The 19,906-nt window shown below is 42.9% G+C and overlaps 1 protein-coding gene across 1 annotated transcript; it reads left to right on the top strand.

Moving 5' to 3' along the window:
• The first annotated feature begins 9,341 nt into the window (after positions 1-9,341).
• LOC115513783 (DLA class II histocompatibility antigen, DR-1 beta chain) lies at positions 9,342-19,632 on the top strand. Its single transcript, XM_030315184.1, has 6 exons — positions 9,342-9,517; positions 14,359-14,628; positions 17,365-17,646; positions 18,397-18,507; positions 18,960-18,983; positions 19,285-19,632. The coding sequence occupies exons 1-6, from the start codon at positions 9,418-9,420 to the stop codon at positions 19,296-19,298; spliced, it is 801 nt and encodes a 266-aa protein (XP_030171044.1). The 5' UTR covers positions 9,342-9,417; the 3' UTR covers positions 19,299-19,632.
• Positions 19,633-19,906: the final 274 nt, after the last annotated feature.

Genomic DNA, 19,906 nt, shown 5'->3' with positions numbered 1-19,906 from the left:
TTCTTGGTGCAATTGTGAATGGGATCAGTTTCTTTATTTGTCTTTCTGTTGCTTCATTGTTACTGTATAAGAATGCAACTGATTTCTGGACATTGATTTTGTATCCTGCAACTTTGCTGAATTCATGTATCAGTTCTAGCAGACTTTTGGTGGAGTCTATCGGGTTTTCCATGTATAATATCATGTCATCTGCAAAAAGCGAAAGCTTGACTTCATCTTTGCCAATTTGGATGCCTTTGATTTCCTTTTGTTGTCTGATTGCTGATGCTAGAACTTCCAACACTATGTTAAACAACACGGTGACTTTCAATGTTAAGTTATTATGTATTCTGGTCTCTATTTCTGATTTTTCTTTGTTTTTCCTTCCTCTACTAAATTTTCCCCAAGTTTCTTCTTTTTCTAGTTCCTTGAGGTGTTCCTTTATTTTTGAGAGAGAGGGAGAGAGACACAGTATAAGTGGGGGAGGGGCAGGCAGAGGGAGACACAGAATCCGAAGCCGGCTTCAGGCTCTGAGTTGCCAGCACATAGCCGGACGCAGGGCTTGAACCCACAAACCATGAGATCATGACCTGAGCCGAAGTCAAATGCTTCATTGACTGAGTCACCTAGGTGCCCCTCTTTCCTTTCTTCCTTGCTTCTTTTTTCTTTCTTTCTTTCTTTCTTTCTTTCTTTCTTTCTTTCTTTCTTTCTTCTTTCTTCATTCTTTCTTTCTTTTTTTTTTATTTATTTATTTTTTTTTTTTTAAATTTTTTTTTTTCAACGTTTATTTATTTTTGGGACAGAGAGAGACAGAGCATGAACGGGGGAGGGGCAGAGAGAGAGGGAGACACAGAATCGGAAACAGGCTCCAGGCTCTGAGCCATCAGCCCAGGGCCCGACGCGGGGCTCGAACTCACGGACCGCGAGATCGTGACCTGGCTGAAGTCGGACGCCCAACCGACTGCGCCACCCAGGCGCCCCTCATTCTTTCTTTCAATACAGGCTAGAAAACAACATTTTTTAAGCAGTGCACACTTAAGGCACCTGGGTGGCTCCATTGGTTGAGAGCCAGACCTCAGCGCAGGTCATGATCTCACGGTTCGTGGGTTCCAGCCCCATATTGGACTCTGTGCTGACAGCTTCAAAGTCTCTGGAGCCTGCTTCAGATTCTGTATCTCCTTCTCTCTACCTCTCTCCCCCTCACAGTCTCTCTCTGTCTCTCAAAAGTATAAATAAATATAAAAAAATTTTTATACAATGCACACTTAGTCCAGTTTGGTGATCAGTATTTTAGCCTTTGCATTTTCCACCTTGCAGTGAGCTACTGTCCTTGGACCCAGGATGTTGCCTCCCCAGTGATGGCAGATATCATCATACCTGTCATTGTACTGGTCCTGATTCCTTCCATCAGCTGAACCAGAGCTCCTTTGTCTCCCAACTTAACCTGTGTGAAGGCAACAGTGGTGCAGATCTTCCTGTGGACCTGATGCCCCAGCCTGGCCTTCTCCTTGAAGAACAGTAGTGCAGTAGGGAACCCAAACTTTATGACACAGGGCATGCAGGAAGTCAACCAGCTTTATGGGATCCACATCACATGCAATCACTACCAGCAGAGCCTTCTTGTTTTTCCACCAAGGTGGTGACACTATTAAGCCCACCGCAAGGGACAGGCAGCCTCTCAGTGGGGACATCCCCTTTGCCAGCAGCTTTCTTCTCAGCCTGGGTCAAGAATCTCTGCTTCTTCACTTTCTTTGTCTCTGGTCTGTATTTGTGGGCCAGCTTCAGCAGTGGAGTGGTTGGTTGTTTGGTGGTCCAAAGTCTGGGTGAGCTGGTTAATCATGGGAGGCACTTGTAGGCGTTTATGGAGAATATGCCTTTGCTGCTGCAGCTGGATGTAGTGGGGCCATTTGACACAATGAATGAGATCCCTTTTAGGCTGCATTTCCTGTCTGATGACAAAATTCTTGGGCCTTGTCTTGTCCACCTTCTTGGCCTCTGCTTCTTCACGACAGCAGGGCCTGGGGCCACTTTTTTCCCCTTAGCCTCCTTTCCTGTAACAGCTTGGATAGCTGGAGGAGAGACCTGAACTTTTTTCCTTAATACAAACATTGATAGCATAAATTGCACTTGTGTTTAGTTTTTCTTTTGTTTTGAGGCATATTTTGGTGTTCTGCTTGATTTCTCATTTGGCCAGTTGCTTGTGCAGTAGTGCGTTGTTTAATATTTACAAATAAATACTGAGTGTTTACATTGTAAATTTTCCAGGTCTGTTTTATTGTTGATCTGTAGTTTTGTACTGTTGTGGTTGGAAAATATACTGGGTATGGTTTCAAACAAACAAACAAGCCTCCCAAATGTTAACAGTGCTGAGTTTGAAAACACTGGTTTATACTGGGTTGCTTCTAAAAATTCTAGACTCACAATTCATATACAGACACACCTTGCAACTCAAGTCTTTGAATTTTAGTTTGTGTAAATACAAAAATAAGAAACTAGAAAGTTGTATGAATTCACCAATTTCTTGTTGAGCCCGTTCATCAATGTAAGCCAGGAACTTTAGTTTTTATTTTTTCCCTTATGCAATGTTTTTCAATATTTCATGATATCTTGATTATCAGCATCTCTGATAATTTTCAACAACTTGTTTTTCTTTATAAGTCATAAATTGTGACTGCCATAGGACATTTTCAGGAAAATGTATCAAATTTTCTCCATAATTCTATATTCTATTCTATTGATAATATCAGATGCTCTCTTTTGTATGTCTCACTTTTAACACAGAGGTATTTTTTCCCTAGTTCTAAGTTTTTCTTGTTAATTATACTTGAATAAAATTTTTCCCTGAGTTCTATTAAACATAAAACAAAAATATCAGGGCACCTGGGTGGCTCAGTTGGTTGGTTAAGCAGTCCTACTCTTGGTTCAACTCAGTTCATGATCTCACTGTTCATGGGTTTGAACCCCACAATGGCTTCTGCACTGACAAAGAAGAGCCTGTTTGGGATTCTCTCTCTCCCTCTGTCTCTGCCTCTCCCCCTCTTTGTGCTCTCTGTCTCTTTCCAAATAAATAAACTTAAAAAAATCAAAATATATACATATATGTGTGTGTATATGTGTGTATGTATGTTTATCACATGTATGTACAGATATATACACACATGTATTACATATATCTTTCTATATATTACATACATATTGAAACTACAGAAGCATATGGCACTGAGTGACCAATAAGAGCTCTGAATTGTTTGACCTGTTACCACACCAGTTTAGATTTGCCAAATAGGTTCCACATCAAAATTTTTAAAAAGATCTGGTTTTCTGAGGGTTCTGGATTTGGAAATGTAGGCAAAGGACCGAGGAACTGTATTTCAATCATAGTTTTAATCTCCTTAACAGTCTTCAGGCATATCCCATTGAATTTAGTATAAAAGTCAAATGCTACCACATCCACAGGCTTTTAGTGCCACCTCCATGTGATCTTTCTAGTCGAAACTTCCCTCTCCTTCCTCTCACTGTGTGTGCCTCAACAAACTCTTTCCTCTGGTTTCATGAGGAAGTTCACCAATTCTTTCAAGCTTTTGCACAGCTACATTACCTTGACCTCAAATGTAACTCTCTCCCCGCCCCGCCCCCCCCCCCCACCCTCTAGCTCACATCTACTTACTCCTTCCTGTCACATTCTAAATATCACTCTTGAGACCACCTCTCTGGCACCCTAAGGTAACTCAGATCATCCAATTATCCTCTGCTCTAGAACTGGACACTTGTCTCGTGACGTTTCTCACCCCCATGTAAAGTCTTACCTGGTTGGGTTTTGTCCATCACTTTCCCTAAATTTTAAACTCTCCTAGTGGAGGTGATGCGTTTGTCTCCCCTCTCTGGATTCTCAGGTGCGGGCAGGGCCTGAGACAGCTCAGCCCAGGCCAAGTGCTGGTTTGGAGGGGCGGAGGGGGTAAGCAGGTGGGACATGTTTCAGGCCCAGGTAAAGGGCTGTGGGAGGAGAGGAGGGAGGTGGGTGTCTGTCAGGAGATAGTGTCCAGGAGGAGGCAGTGAGGGGCAAATGCCTGGTGCAGTCAGGCTGGGAGGTCAGCCTCTGAGCCCAGAACCCAGTGACCCCGACAGGCTCCCAGGAGAGGGGTCACCTTCCCCCACTCGCTGCCCACACAGGAGAGAAGAGCCGTGGGTGCTGGTGGTTTTGGGGTGCGGGTGGAGCTCCTGAGGCATATCTCCATCAGTGTCTTCCAGGAGCCCACGGGATGACCGGATCGCCCCTGTCCCCACAGCACATTACATGTAGCAATTTAAGGCCTAGTGTCATTACTCCAGTGGGAGGAGAAGGTGTGGCTCCTGGTCAGATACATCTCTAACCAGGAACAGAACGTGCACTTCGACAGCGATGTGGGGGAGTACAGAGCAGGGGAGGTGGTGACAGAGCAGGGGGGGCTTGACACTGAGCACTGGACCCAGCACAAGGACCTCGTGGATAGGTCGCAGGCCACAGTGGACAGTCTCTGCAGACACAACTAAGGGGTTGTTGAGAGCTTCACTGTGTAGAGCGAGGTGAATGCGGCAGGGCTGGTAGGGGTGGGGTGTGTGTGGGCATGTGTGTGTTTGTGTGTGTGTGGGATGGGCGAGAGAGATGGAGACAGAGTGAGAGACAGAGAGAGAGACAGAGACTGAGACTCTGTCCAGGACTAGCGTGCAAGGTCTTGATCCAGTACAAGTCAGGAGGGGCCCTATGAGAGCTTGTTTCCAGGAAAAGTGTGGTGTGTCCGTGTGTGATGTGGGGAGAGTGTGGTTGTGCCCGTGTGTGACTGTAAGCCTGTGGTCACCCTGTCTTCCTGCCCCTCACCCTTCTTAATTCTGAATCCCCTGAAAGAACTGTGCCTATGTCTGTGTGTGTGTGTGTGTGTGTGTGTGTGTGACCTTTTCAGAGAGAAACAATGTCAGACTATTTTTTGACAGGTTGGGGTGACATCTGAGGTCCCTCTGATCTATCTGAGACTTTAATGTCTCAGCTTGTTGCTTTTTTCTTGGTGTATGTATTCTTATGTTCTTGAAATAATGATAAGGTTATTTAAGGAGTTGCACATGATTTCTTTCTATAGTTATAACAATTCACCTCACATCTCCGTTTTTAGATCTTTTTTGAATGTTGACAGAGTCAGTTGAAAATTTATGTTTTTTTACTTATAATTCATATTCCTTTGATTTCTAAGGTTCTTGAACTTTTTTCCACATATTTATTGACTAATTGTTGTTCCAGCTCCGAAATAATATACTTTCCATTATCTCTGTGGCCTGGTGTTTTTCTCAGTGATTTTAGGTGTTCTCTATGCATAAGATTTTTATTCCTTTGCTGATATTTGATTCAGCATTTTCTTTAGTTTGTACTTTATATGTTGATTCTGCTTATTACTTATGCCAGGAATGTAAACATTTTTCTTTAATGAAATATGCTACAAATGGTTAGTAATGACTTCTCATGAATCTTAAATCTACCATTTTATGGTAGGATAAAAAAGTTTGCCCCGTATTTCTCCTTTGATAAGAACAGTAAGTGTATTTATTGAGACTGTAGTGTCAAGATTGTCTCAGGCAATATGGATACCTATTAATGAGCCTCAGAACCTGCCCTGAACTCAAATCTCAGCTTAAAAAGAAGGAAATAAGAGGGGGCATTGGGTGCTTCAGTCCGTTGAATGTCATACTCTCAGTTTCAGCTCAGGTCAAGATCTCACGGTTTGTGGGTGTGAGCCCTGCAACGAATTCTGTGCGGGTCCTGCTTGGGATTCTCTCTCTCTCTCTCTCTCTCTCTCTCTCTCTCTTTCTCTGCCCCTTCCCTAATTCTTTTCTTTCTCTCAAAATAAATGAATAACTATCTAAAATTTTTAATAATAAAAAAATCAATAAAAGGCAAAGCACAATAAAATGATAACGATTCCAACGAGACATATTTTAGTTCCGCAAGAAGGATTCATCAGTTGAGTGCAGTAACGAGAACTTTTAAAAATAAGTTTCCTTGCTCCTTTGCCTTTCTTTCAGGACTCGTGTTGTGGTTAGGACTCAGCTCATAGAGCTAGAGAATTACCTCGGTCTTTCCTGTTTCCCCGTGTAGAACCACTTCTACTTGGACGATGGACAAAATAGAGCAGTGAATCAGTGATATAGAAAATAAAATTATGGAAAATAATGAAGCAGAAAAAGAAATAAAATGCAAAACATCATAATACAAGACTTAGAGAACTCAATGAGTTATTCAACAGAATAATATTCCTACCAAAGGAATCCCAGAAGATGAAGAGAGAGAAAAAGGTGAAGAAGGTTTATGTGAGCAAGTTATAGCTTAAAACTTTCCTAACCTGGGGAAGTACACAGACATCAAAATCCCAGAAGCACAGAGAACTTTCATTAAACTCCACAAAAGCCAACCATCAGTAAAGCATATCATGGTCAAATTCATAAAATACAGATAAGGAAAGAATCTTGAAAGCAGCATGGGAAGAAAGTCCCTATCCTACAAGGGAAGAAAGATCAGGTTCACAGCAGATCTGTCCACAGAGACTTGGCAGGCCAGAAGAGAGTGGCAGGATATATTCAACTTGCTGTATTGGAAAAATACACAACCAAGATTCTTTACCAGCAAGGCTGTTATTCAAAATAGAAGGAGAGATAAAGAGTTTCCCAGACAAACCAAAACTAAAGGGGTTCATGACCACTAAACCAGCTTTGCAACAAATTTTAAGGGGTACTCTTTGGAGAAAAAGCAAAACAAAACAAAATGACCAAAAGCAACAAAGACTAGAAAGGACCAGAGAACAACATCAAAGACACCTACTCTATAGGCAACATGATGGCACTTAATTAATATCTTTCAATAATCACTCTCAAACTAAATGGACTAAATGCTCTAATCAAAAGATATAGGATATTAGAATGGATAAAAAAACAAAAACAAAAAACAAGACCCAACGATATGCTGCCTGTAAGAGACTCATTTTAGACCTAAAGACAACTGCAGATTGAAAGTGAGGGGATGGAGAACCATCTGTCATGCTAATGGATGTCAAAAGAAAACCAGAGTAGCCATACTTATTTCAGACAATTTATATTTTAAAACTCAGACTGTAACAAGAGATGAAGAAGGGTATTATAATCATAATTAAGGGATCTATCCAAAAAGATCTAATAATTATAAATATTTATGCCCCTAACTTGAGAGCACCCAAATACTTAAATCAATGAATCATAAACATGAAACCCATTCATAAAAATACCATAATAGTAGGAACTTTAACACCCCACTTACCCAATGGACAGAAAATCTAAGCAGAAAATCAACAGTAAACCAATGGCTTTCAGTGACATACTAGGCTACATGGACTCAACAGATAGACTCAGAACATGTCATCCTAAGCAGCACATTTTCTCGAGTTCACATGGAACAATCTCCAGAATGGATCACATACTGGTCACAAATCAGCCCTCAACAAGTACAAAAAGATTGAGACCACAACGCTATGCATATTTTCAGGCCACAAGGCTCTGAGAAATGAAATTAGCCACCAGAAAAAACTGGAAAGACCATGAATACTTGGGGATCAAAGAACATCTACTTTTGGAGGAACTAGAGTTACTACTACACGGTAACTAATCAGTTTATATAAAATGCTGTCACTCTTTGACAAGAGTAGTTGCATTGTTATACACAACCATGATAAGAATAGTTTCAACACAATAGAGAGTATTCTATTCAGAAAGTGAATGTGAGGTGGTGTGTGATGTAATGGCTAGGCTTCTGGAGACTGGACTCACATATAACTTGGCTCCATATGGAGTGCACCATTTACTGGCCGTGTGTCCTTGCCAAAGTTGTTTAACATACACCCATCATTTTATTCTCTGCATCTGAAGGGATACAAAGGGTACTCAAATCACTGAGATGATGTGAGAGTTAAATATAAATATGGTGTATAAAAAGCCCTTGTATAATTCTGGGTACAAAATAAAATGTTCAAAATTTGCTCAGTAAACATTAGTCACATTTATTGCAACATGGTGAGTTCTCTGGCACTAGTCCATAAACATGGGCTGCTTATCAGACTGTAGAAGATTGTGAATTATTGCAGAACTTTAGGTAGATAGTTGTCCTTTAAAATCTTATTGAATCTGAGAGATTACACTTCTGTTAATACAATGCATAATAATTATATAAAAGTAGAAACATATGCTTAAAACTATATGGTTACATCAAAGGATGTTATTCATAGTATTTCCATTGTGTTTTCTTTCCTGGATGCTCTGTAATGTATTCATGAGCACCAGCTTCTTATATGTCTCCTTAGCATAAAGCAAGAGAAGGTACATAATAAAGGGACATAACCCCAATAAAATGAGGAGATCAGAGTGGGATCCAAAGCTATGGACTGAACACATTTTCACATAAAATATTAATTATTCTAAGGCAGAGCTTTTATGCTAAAGGCTGACTTTGAGTCCTTTATCAATGTCTCAGCTCCCTGCATACTTTGATTTGGACAGTTGGTATGATCACTTTTTTAGCTTAAGTGCTATACAAAGGATTTTCCAAGACCATCCATTCCACATAGATCATGTTCTCTAAGCCCCTTTCTGCATATTTTGGAGGTGCCTCAAACTCAATGACAGCATCAGCAGACAAACTTGAAAAACCCTTTTACTCCGGGTAAGTTAATGACTAAATTCCAATGACTCTTAGTTTATCAGAGATCTCCCTACCTCTAAAGAGATACAGACAATACTCTCCAATTAACAGCTAGAATTCTGTCATATCATCAGTTACCAGGGGATGCTGCTCCTTGCTTGAGCAGTCCAGAGAATCATACCACTTTCCAGTATCCAAGTACCAGAAAGTCTGCAGTATCAGAAAGCCTTCATTTCAAGGTTAATTTCCCCAAATCTACACTATGTGATGGTGCAAAAAGGTCCAGATGTTTTGATTAACAATCATCTTCCCTCCACTCGCTCAGCTCCTAAAACACTGACACAAACTATCGTCAAAACTATTCTGTCTTCACGGGAGAGGCATGAATACTCCTAAAGACTCAAACTTTTGTGCACATCACTGCTCAGCATAGAGCTGGCTTACAATAGGGTCCCAGTCAAATGTTTCACATATATTGGATCAAACCTTTTAAGTACTAAATTAAAATAATCCTTCCAATGAAGGAAATCAGAGTTTCAGAAGAGGCTCTTGATACAGAATCTCTGACCAGCAACTGATGATGCAGTATATTTGTGATGCTGATTGGTTGTCAAACCTAGATTACCCAATCCAGGAGCAGAGAAACAAATTCCTTGGTTGGTATTATTTAGGAGGGGGCTAAAGGAGGGTCTTAGTTCTCACTGACTGAGACTTGCCTGTTCCCCTGCCCCCTGTCCTCTCTGTTCTCTAGCATGGTGTGCTTGTGTTTCCTGGGAGGCTCCTGGATGACAGCTCTGATGTTGATATCGATGGTGCTGAGCCCTCCCCTGGCTTGGGCCAGGGACACCTCATGTAAGTGCACTCCTGGGTGGTGAGCTATTATGGAGTGGGGGGAAAGAAAGAAATTAGTTTTGCCACTGTGTCCATGCCATGTGCCTTAGAAAATTGTGACATTTTCTTTAATGATGGCCCACCTTTATCATATAGATCCCCAATTCTATTCAAAACAAAAGGAGGCTGAATCCTTGCCCTCTCTATAAGAGCTGTGTAAGGGGCCTCCACATATAGAGGCCATTTCTTCCCAACTCTTCCCCAGTCAAAACTCTCCAGGTTTGAGTTTCATTCCCTCAGGGTCTTGAGAAGACTCAGAAATAATGATTTCAAATTAATTCCCATAAGTGGTTCCCTTTATAATGTTGAGTTATGCTAGAAAATAAGAAAGTTTCTCAGAAAATTGGACAGAGAGTCAAAAGGAATTAGAAAGGTGTCTCCTAGAAGACCCTGTGTTATGTCTTCACAGGGTTAGTTATGTTGGTACCTCTCTGTAATATGCGAGGCTGTATCAAGGGTTCTCTCCCATTATCTCCTTTACTTTCTCCGCACCTCAAAGTTTACAAGCCCTTTATCCCTGGACTGAAGGTTCTCTGACCAAAGTTGGGGCTAGTTTTATCTCTATTTCTCACCCTGGAGGTACAGCAGAGATCCTTAGTACTTGAAATGACATTTTAGATGAGAAGCACATATGGGAAGTTCTTTGGAGTCTTAAAGAACTTAAGATATTTTCTGAGAACCCGGCACAAGTTAATTTTTCATTATGAATCTATGTTGATCCTTTCTATGGTGTCCGTTTCTCCTGCATCTTTCTGTTCTGTGGCCTGAGCCCACAGGAAGGGATTCAACTAGTATAGGATAAATTATATGCAATTATGGCTTTGTAACCCAAAAATAGGCAACATCAGGAATTTCATATGGTTCCAACTATCTACCCCGAGCAGAGTACAGAGTGCATGAAGGTGTTTACATTTCACAGGACTGAAAGCCAAAATGCAAGTCAAGGGAATTTATTGGCTCACTGAGGTGTTGTCCCCAGATGGCATAGGTTTATTCCTCATGTTTTCTGTTTTTCTTTAATAGTCATGTTGGGTTGCCTCCACTTCCAGTTCCTATTCTTTCCCGAGCCATGCTGTCACCATTACTGTGAATCCCCCGTGTATGCAGAGACCTCAGCACTCTCACAGATCTACAGGATGAGCTGAAACTTAATGAGATTTTTCTTTTTTCTTAAAATCACCTTTTCCTTACCTGTGATATTTTTTCCAACAGTAGACGGAGAAGGAGGTAGTTTGTGTGGATTTCTCACAGGAAGTGGAGGGGATATAATGTATCATCAGAGTAAAAGAATGTTGGACCTGAGCCCCTTCTTGCTTTCCAGGATCCTCACAATGACTGATTCTCAGAGCCCTGTGTTTATCCATTGTATCACAGACATTTCTCTGAGCAGCTATGATGTACTAGGCTCTGTTCTGGGCTCAGTGAATTCTATTTGAATAGGCTAAAGATCATTAGCATCATGGATTTTATGTAATGACAGAGGAGAAAGCCCGATAAACATTTAACAATAACAACAAAAATTCTGACAACAATAAGTACGCTGAAAAATAATACTGTTTCTGTGAAACAGACAGAATTGGATACACCTGACTTCAGTTCAAGTGTGTAGGGAGCTCTCCCTGAGGAAGTGACATTGAGTTGAGATATGACTGGTGACAGAAGCCAGGCAAGTGAAGGATGTACAGGACAAGTGTTGTAGGGGGAGAAAATAGGATAAAGGTCAAGTGCGGGAAGATGTTTGCTGAGTGCAAGGGACAGAAGGAAGGCTGGAGAAGCTGGAGTGTAGGGAGCAAGTTGGGGAGTGCTCTCAGTCACCACTACCATGTTTCCATCACTCAGGGAATGCCCCGTGTGACCCCATCATCAGTGATAAGTATTTTTGGATCAGCACCTTTGACTTATTTGTTTGTTTGATTGTTTAAGATTATAGGTATACATTTAGGCAGAGAATATCTTTTAAAGTTATTATTTACCTTCCATTTGGTTAGCATACAGCGTAATGTTAGTTTCAGATGTACAGTGTAGTGATTCCACACTTCTATACGCTACCTGGTGCTCATCTCAAGTGTACATCTTATTCCTTGGACTTATTTAGATAAACTTTACATACATTGAAGTGTCATATAATATTTTCTCATTAATCACATGACAGTTTTCAATGTCTTCAATTGGTAGTTCATTTGCAAACTCGGATGTAGCCCAAAGTCTTGCTAGGCAGTTTTTCAGGTTGGTTTATTAAACATTAGCTTTGCCATAACACTAGCCTTTAACTTATTTCAGAAGATGTGGATTCATAGGCCTCTGTAAACTGCATCAAGAACAGAGTTTAAAAGTTTTTTATACTTGTTCTTCATGGGATAAGAAAATTCCTTGTTCAAAGATTGCAACATAGATGTCATACTTGGTGGTGGGGCAGGGGGAGAATTAGAAGCCAAAGCTTTAATTTTTATAAGAATTTGAGGAGTACAGTATGTGGAACAATTATACAGGGACAATTAACTTCCAGGTTTCTTCCAGTCCAGCTTGCCTCTCATGAACGAAACCCATTGGTACAAAGTGGTTTTGAACCAAATAAAATATGTATCTGGTTATCCATATTATCTTTTTTGAAAACTAATGCACAAGTAAAATATTTGTCCCTTTCAGGCATCCTGGATTTTGGCTTTTTCCAGTGTCTGCCCACTTTGATTTGGGTAAGCCTGAAGCATTAGCACACCCAAGAGCAATCATCTTGTGGTTGGAATTCATAGTAACTTTTGATACTCTTTTGTTAGAGAGTATGAATTTTTTTTTTCAGAATCTGGTCTCAGTGAAGAGCCATTTTTCCAGAAAAATAAATTTGTTCAGTATCAAATGTTTTTTTTTCTTTTTTTTTTTTTTTACCAGATACAATATTGGCAAATTTTTCAGTGTAATTCTCAGCTGCCATAGAATTAACATTGGCTTTTTTTACCACAGATTTTTCAAGTGGTGTAACAGTGGTTCTCATATGGGGACTTCAGGGAACATTTGGCAATGTCTGGAGCCATTTTTGGTAGTCACTTGGGGCTTTTTTTGACATCTGCTAGGTAGAAGCTAATGATGCTAGTAAACAATCTACAACGTACAGAACAGGCTTCCCACAAAAAATATCTCGTCCAAAATGTCAAGAGTACTGATGTTGGAAACACCGGTTTATACTCTGCTGCTTCTAAAACCTCTAGACTTACCCTTTATACACACACTCACCTTCCAATTCAGGTCTTTGTGGTGTAGTTTAGCTTATTTTATTACAAAAAATAATAAGATCAACAGTTCATAGATTGAACACTTTCTCGCTGAGTCCACTCAGTCAATGCAAGCTCGAGATCTTCATCTTTTATTCTTTGCCTTATGCAATGTTTTATAGGATTTCATGATTTCTTGATCATCAGCATCTCTGTTAACTTTCAACAGCTTGCCTTATGAGTCATCAATTGTGACCGTCACAAGTATTTTTCTGTAAAATGTATCAAACTTGTGCAGTAATGCTACATTCTGTTCGGTTGATAATGTCAAAAGCTCCTTTTATTTGTCTCATTTTTAAAGGCACAGGTATTTTTAAACTATTTTTAAAATGTTCATGTCAAATCCAGTTGAATAAAAATTTTTCTTAGTTCAATTAAACAGAAAATAAAACATCAAAATATATACATACATGTATGTATATGTATATTCATGTATGTATATGCATGTTTGTACATATGTTATGATGTGTGTGTGTTTATATATTGAAACTCCAGAAGCCCATGTGACTGACTGACCAATAAGAGGTCTGACATGTTTGACCCTTTACCTCATCAGGTTAGATTTGGCAAAAGAGTTTGTCATCAAAACTTGTAAAAAGATCTGGTTTCCTAGGTTTCCGGAGTTTGGAAATTCCAGGTAAGGACTTGAGGAACTGTAGTGCAGTCATGGTTTTAATGTCCTTAAAACTCTTCAGTAGTTTCCCATTACGTGAAGTATGAAGTCAAAATTCCAACATCACCTGTAAGGCTTTTACTGCCAGCTCCCCATGATTTCTCCAGTCTAACCTTTTGCCTTCCTTTGTCCCATTGTGCTTCAGTGAACTCCCTTTTTCCATTTTGTTGAGGAAGTTCATCAATTCTTTCAAGATTTTGCACATTGTATTACCTTTCCCTGAATTATCAAACACACACACGCCCTCTAGTTCACATCTAGTTACTCTTTCCTGTCACATCCTAAACATCCCCCTTGAGACCACCTGTCTGGCGCCCTAAGGAAACTCAGATCACCCAGTTATCCTCTGCTCTAGAACTGCAGGCTTGTCCTGTGACATTTCTCCCCCCAGGTAAATAAAGTCCTGCCTGGCTGGGTTTTGTCCATCACTTTCCATAAATTTTAACCCGAGAGTGGAGGGGATGTGGGGGTGTTTCCCTTCTCTGGGTTCGCAGGGGCCTGAGCCAGCTCAGCCCAGACCAAGTGTTGAGTGGGGGAGGGGGACGCAGGTGGGACGTGTGTGAGGCCAGGAAAGGGCTGTGGGAGGCGAGGAGGGAGGTGGGTGTCCTTCGGGAGGAGGCGTCCAGGAGGAGGCAGTGAGGGGCAAATCCTCAGGCTGGGAGGTCCACTTCTGAACCGGAACCCAGTGACCCGGAGAAGCTCCCAGGAGAGGGGTCACCTCCCCGACTCCCCCCGCCCCCGCCGACAGAGGAGAGAAGAGCCGTGGGTGCTGGTGGTTTGGGGGTGCGGGTGGAGCCCCGAGGGGTGGCGGCGTCAGTGTCTTCCAGGAGCCCGCGAGTGACCGGGTCCCCCTGTCCCCACAGCACATTTCTTGTTTCTGGGGAAGGCCGAGTGTCATTATCCCAACGGGACGGAGCGGGTGCGACTCCTGGACAGATACTTCTATAACGGGGAGGAGTATGTGCGCTTCGACAGCGAAGTGGGGGAGTTCCGGGCGGTGACCGAGCTGGGGCGGCCTGACGCCAAGTACTGGAACGGGCTGAAGGACTTCATGGAGCAGAAGCGCGCCGAGGTGGACACGGTCTGCAGACACAACTACGGTGTTGTTGACAGCTTCACGGTGCAGCGGCGAGGTGAGCGGGGGCAGGGGGGCTGGGGCGGCCGGGGCTGCGCGGTTGCGACTGTGAGACAGAGACTGGGTCCCAGTGAGCCTACAGGGTGTTGAGCAAGAGCACGTCACGGGGATCCCTGCGAGAGTGCGACGTCGGGGAGGGTGTGCTGTGTCTGTGGGGTGGGGACAGTGTGGTGTGTCCTTGTGTGGCTGTGGGGACCATGTTTTGTGACTGTTGGGAAGGCGTGGTTGTGTCCATGCGTGACTGGGGACAGTGTGGCTGAGTCTCTGTGTGACTGTGAGGACCATATGGTTGTGACCGTGGGGACAGTGTGATTGCGTCCATGTGTGACTGAGGGGACAGTGTGGTGAGTCCGTGTGTGACTGTGGGGAAGGCGTGGTTGTGTCCATGAGTGACTGTGGGGACAGTGTCGTGTGTCCTTGTGTGGCTGTGGGGACAGTGTGGGAGGGGTGCCCTGTGAAGTGAGGGGGACAGAGAATGAGTGTGTGGGAAGGGCGGGTGGTGCGTGTGGAGAGAGTGGGTGTGGGGGAGGCAACAGGAAGGGACATCGGGCATCCTTGGAGGCCCCTGGGGGGCTCAGGAGCTCCAGCTGGAGGGCACCCTGGGCAGGTGGTTGGAGACCTGGGGAGGGAAGTGGAGGGTGTCCTGGTTGGGGTGAAGGTGTAGGGGAGGGGAGGGGAGGGGAGGGTTAAGAGATTGGGGAGATGTGAGGAGGCCGGTCACCTTCTGTCCCTGACACTCACCCTTCTTTTTCTGAAGCCCCTGAAATACGTGTGCCTGTGTCTGTATGTGCTACCACTGCTGTGAGAAAAATGGCCAGACTAATCGTTGAAGATTTGGGGGACTTCTGTGGTCCCTCTGACATTTCTATTTTTTTTTAATGTTAATTTTTGAGGGAGAGATCCAGTAAGACAGAGTGGGAATGGGGGAAGAGCAGAGGGTGAGATAGAAAAAGTGCAAGCAGGGGAGGAGCAGAGAGAGAGAGGGAGATACAGAATCCCAAGGAGGCTCCAGGTTCTGAGCTGTCGCCCAGAGCCTGCCCCGGGACTCGAACCCAGAAACTGTCAGATCATGACCTGAGCCAAGTGGGACCCTTAGCTGACTGAGCCACCCAGGCTCCCCAAACCCTCCTGATATTTCTGAGGCTTCTTTTAGGTCTCAACTTCCCGCTCTTTGTTCTCTTAGAGTATGTATTCTTACATTCTTGAAATGATTGTGAAACCAGGTATCTTAATTATAATTTTGTTACTAAATGTATTGATGTTGCTGTTTTTATAATGATGAAAGTATTTAAGGAGTTGCATATTATTTCTTTATATAGTTGTAACAATTCACCTCACTTTCCCCTTTGTTAGATCTTTTTCTCCCAATATTGCAAATACTCGGTTGAAATTTTATATCTTTTTTTATTTTTAATGTGTATTTCTTTGCCTTTAAGGTCCTTGGATTTTTTTTTACATATCTACTGGCTAATTGTTGTTACTGATGTAAAAATTATCTACTATTATCTTGGGGATTCTGGTATTTTTCTCAGTGATTTTAGGTGTTTTCTATGCATAAGATTATTAATGCTTTGCTGATAGTCGATTCAGCATTTTCTCTAGTCTGTGGCTTATATTTTGGCACTGTTTATTAGTTTTCATGCTAGGAATGTAAACATTTATATTTAATGAATATGCTACAAAATTGTTAGCAAAGGTTTGTCATCTACCTAAATCTACCATTTTATGGTATTGTAAAAATGTTTCCCCCATATTTTTCCTTTTTAAAAGCAGTATTTATTGAGGCTGGTAGTGTAAGGGATTGTCTCTGCACTCAGGATACCTGTTAAATAGTCCGAGTCTCTACCCTGAACTCAAATGTCAGCTTTCAAAGGGAGACAATTATAAAGGTATAACAATTCCAATAACAGTAATTTTTTTATACTGCACAGAAGAAGGATTGATCATCTGAGTGCAATTATGAGAACTTTTTAAAATCAATGAGTTTCCTCATTCCTTTCCCGATCTTTCAGGACTCACACTGTTCTTGAAATTAAACAAATAGGCTAGAGTATCACCTCTGTCTTTCCTGCTTCCCAGGGGAGAACAATTTCTGGGGTGTTCTCAGGTGTAATTGTAACATTCTCAGGATTTATAGTCTATTTCCCCATCAACCTCAAGCTGTTCTCCAATTTACCCAGACTGCTTTAAATCATATTTTCTCTTTAATTAAACAAGGATAATAAGTAGTTAAACATAGTGAAGGCTAAAATCCAATTATCACTTTACATACTTTAGGTGCATTAATCCTCACAGAACCTTAAGAGATAAGTGTTACTATCCCCCTTGATAGAGGAGAAAGCTGAGTGCAGAGGAATGTCATATTCTCCCAGGATCAATCACTAAGAAGCAGAGTCTGTATTTGAACCCAGGCAGCCTGTTCCAGAAATCATGCTTTTAACTGATACACTGTATGCCTTGCAAAATGTGCACACACTTCAATTTAAAAAGGAGTAACTGCTTCACACTATGAAAAATAAACCCCACAAATTCCCACAACATGTCTCAAACTTAATGGACCCGTACTGTCAGGATTGAATTCAAGACTCATGAGACTGGCTGGTACTGGGCCACGTGGCCAGCTTTGTGGGAGGCCGGCACGAGATGCAGCCTGGGACCAGAGACCGGAGGCAGGAGGGCAGCCAACCAGGGAGACTGTCTTCCTCACTTAGTCCTGCTACCACTTGTCTTCTAGTTGAGCCGACAGTGACCGTGTTCCCCTCGAAGACGCAGCCCCTGCAGCACCACAACCTCCTGGTCTGCTCCGTGAATGGTTTCTATCCAGGCCACATTGAGGTCAAGTGGTTCCGGAACGGCCAGGAGGAGCAGACTGGGGTCGTGTCCACAGGCCTGATCCGTAATGGAGACTGGACCTTCCAGACCCTGGTGATGCTGGAAACAGTTCCTCAGAGTGGAGAGGTCTACACCTGCCACGTGGAGCATCCAAGTCGCACGAGCCCTCTCACCGTGGAGTGGAGTGAGAAGCTTTCTGATCCCATAAGTTCCTCGCCCAGCAGGGAGGGGGCTTTGCTTTCCCTGAGTGCCAGGGTTCTCTCTCCTTTCACCATATTTTCATTTGTTCCATGTTCTCTTCTCTTTAGCACAGTCACTGGGAGGAGCCAAGTGATATCCTGTGGTAGAATCCTCTGATAGGTTATAGATATTCTGTGATTGTGTCTACAGATCCTACAACCCTTGGGGAGATAGTTATGCCTCGCTGGCCGAAATGAAGTTGTCCATGTTTTGAGACTTTCCATGGCTCACGGGTAGTGGTTCTCCTGTGATGCTGAGCACTAGTCCCCTGCCTCGGGCTGAGTTTGTGCTTCTGGCACCATTGCTGTGTGTTGTTCGTTGTGATCCAGGAAGAAGCACATCCTCTATTGTGTAGGGTCCTTCCTGACAGGAGGGGAATCCAGTCTTGGCACTGCCTTTTATTAGCTCTGTCACCCTGCACAAGCACTTGAACTTCATGCAGTCTCAGGCTCCTCATCCATAGATGTTGAAGTAGTGGATTTGTCAAAGCTGTGATGTTTAAAAAGTTCAATACCTAAACCTTGTATCTACGCAATGGGATTTAAAAAAAATTTTTTTTTCCCCTAGAAATTGCCACTTATTCTCCTTCTTCCAGGGCAGGCTACATTCCTCATTCTCGAAGTTCTCAATCCTAGAGTGTCTGTCAGAGAAGTTGGATTTGGGGTAAAATCACTAAAACTGCTTCTTCTCTCAGGGGCTCACTCTGAATCTGCACAGAGCAAGATGCTGAGTGGAATCGGGGGCTTTGTTCTGGGTCTGCTCTTCCTGGTGGTGGGGCTGTTCATCTACTTCCGGAATCAGAAAGGTAAGGCACCTGTTGGTAGCTGGGCCTCCCTATAGACCTTGTGGGAGAGAAATACAGCTTTGATCGCATAAACTCTCTGTAGACCAGTGGCCTTGTAAAGCCTTTCCTTCTCCCTTTGCCCTCAGATTTCCTAGAAATCCAGACAGCGAGGGTCCATGGTTACTGTGTTTCAGCATAAGAGATTATGGGTTGTAGAGACAAGAAAGAGGTTAACAAGACAGATATCTTGGGTTGGGGTCCTTGGCCAAATCAGGAAGAGCTATGAAAGCTAATGAAGCCACAGTAGATTGGTGTGATAGAAACTTCCCGGGTCACATCTCTCCCTTTCTGATCCCACTGGCATCATGCGATGCGGGTTGTGGTGGTAGGTGGGTCTGGGGTTGGGACCTTGTATGTGGGGACAGATTTACCTGTGTCTCTGTTAAGTGTATGTTGTCCCTTTTCTTTCCCAGGACACTCTGGACTTCAGCCAACAGGTAATGCTCTTTGACGCTCTTTAGAGATAGAGTTGGTTATCCTGGAACAGATGGTGGAGACGAAAAGACAGAAACAATGTGAAAGATTTGGGACCTGACTTCTGCTCAGGCAGTTAACTGAAGCTTCTTCTCTCCACCTACTAAAAGGCCTGCACTGCAAATAGCTTTAGATCAAGGATACACAAGAAAGAATATGTTCTTCTTCTTACTGTGGTGCTTTAACATGAGGCCCTGGGAGAGGGGAGAGGAAGCTGCTTGTGGAGGTGGTTCTGGGAACAACACTCTGCTCTGTCTTCTGCAGGACTCCTGAGCTGAAGTGGAGATGCTGACAGTCCAGGAAGAACCTTCTTTTCAGGCTTCCTCACACAGTGAAAACGTTTCCTGTTTGGCTCGTATTCTTCCACAAACACAGTGCTCTCTCAGGATTTGGTTTGCCCTGCGTTCAGTGACCCTGCAGAACCTGTCCTCCCTGATGGCTCCCTCCACCCTGTCCTTGACCTGGAAGCCCCAGTACTGACTGCAGTTCCTTATCTTCATTCTCTCCCAGCTCCCTGTGTATTCAGCCCCTTAATGCCTCCTTTACATTGGAACTCACCTCTGTTCACGTGTCTTTATCAGCTTTTCTCAAATAAACATGGAGTGACAATCATCCGTTGCATATAGTTTCAAGGAAAAGAAGTAGCGAGAAAAAGGGAGAAAGGGAGGATTGCAACAAATTACAATATTGGTTTTTATTTATATTCCAGAATTTGGGTCAGATGTGGATCTGGAAGGTATCTTTGTATCATGCCCTTTTATACTTGGTCTTTTTCCATTCTGTAATTAGGCGTGTTTTCTGGAGCTAGGAAATGGAGCTTCATGGCCCATATGATGCTGGTGTCCTACACCTGTGTGTTCTCAAAGACAAACCAGAAGTCCCTTTG

The sequence above is a fragment of the Lynx canadensis genome, chromosome B2 (assembly GCF_007474595.2).
Source record: "Lynx canadensis isolate LIC74 chromosome B2, mLynCan4.pri.v2, whole genome shotgun sequence".
Lineage (NCBI taxonomy): Eukaryota > Metazoa > Chordata > Mammalia > Carnivora > Felidae > Lynx > Lynx canadensis.
The sequence above is the reverse complement of the archived record's forward strand: the minus strand, read 5'-3'. Positions and strand labels throughout refer to the sequence as shown.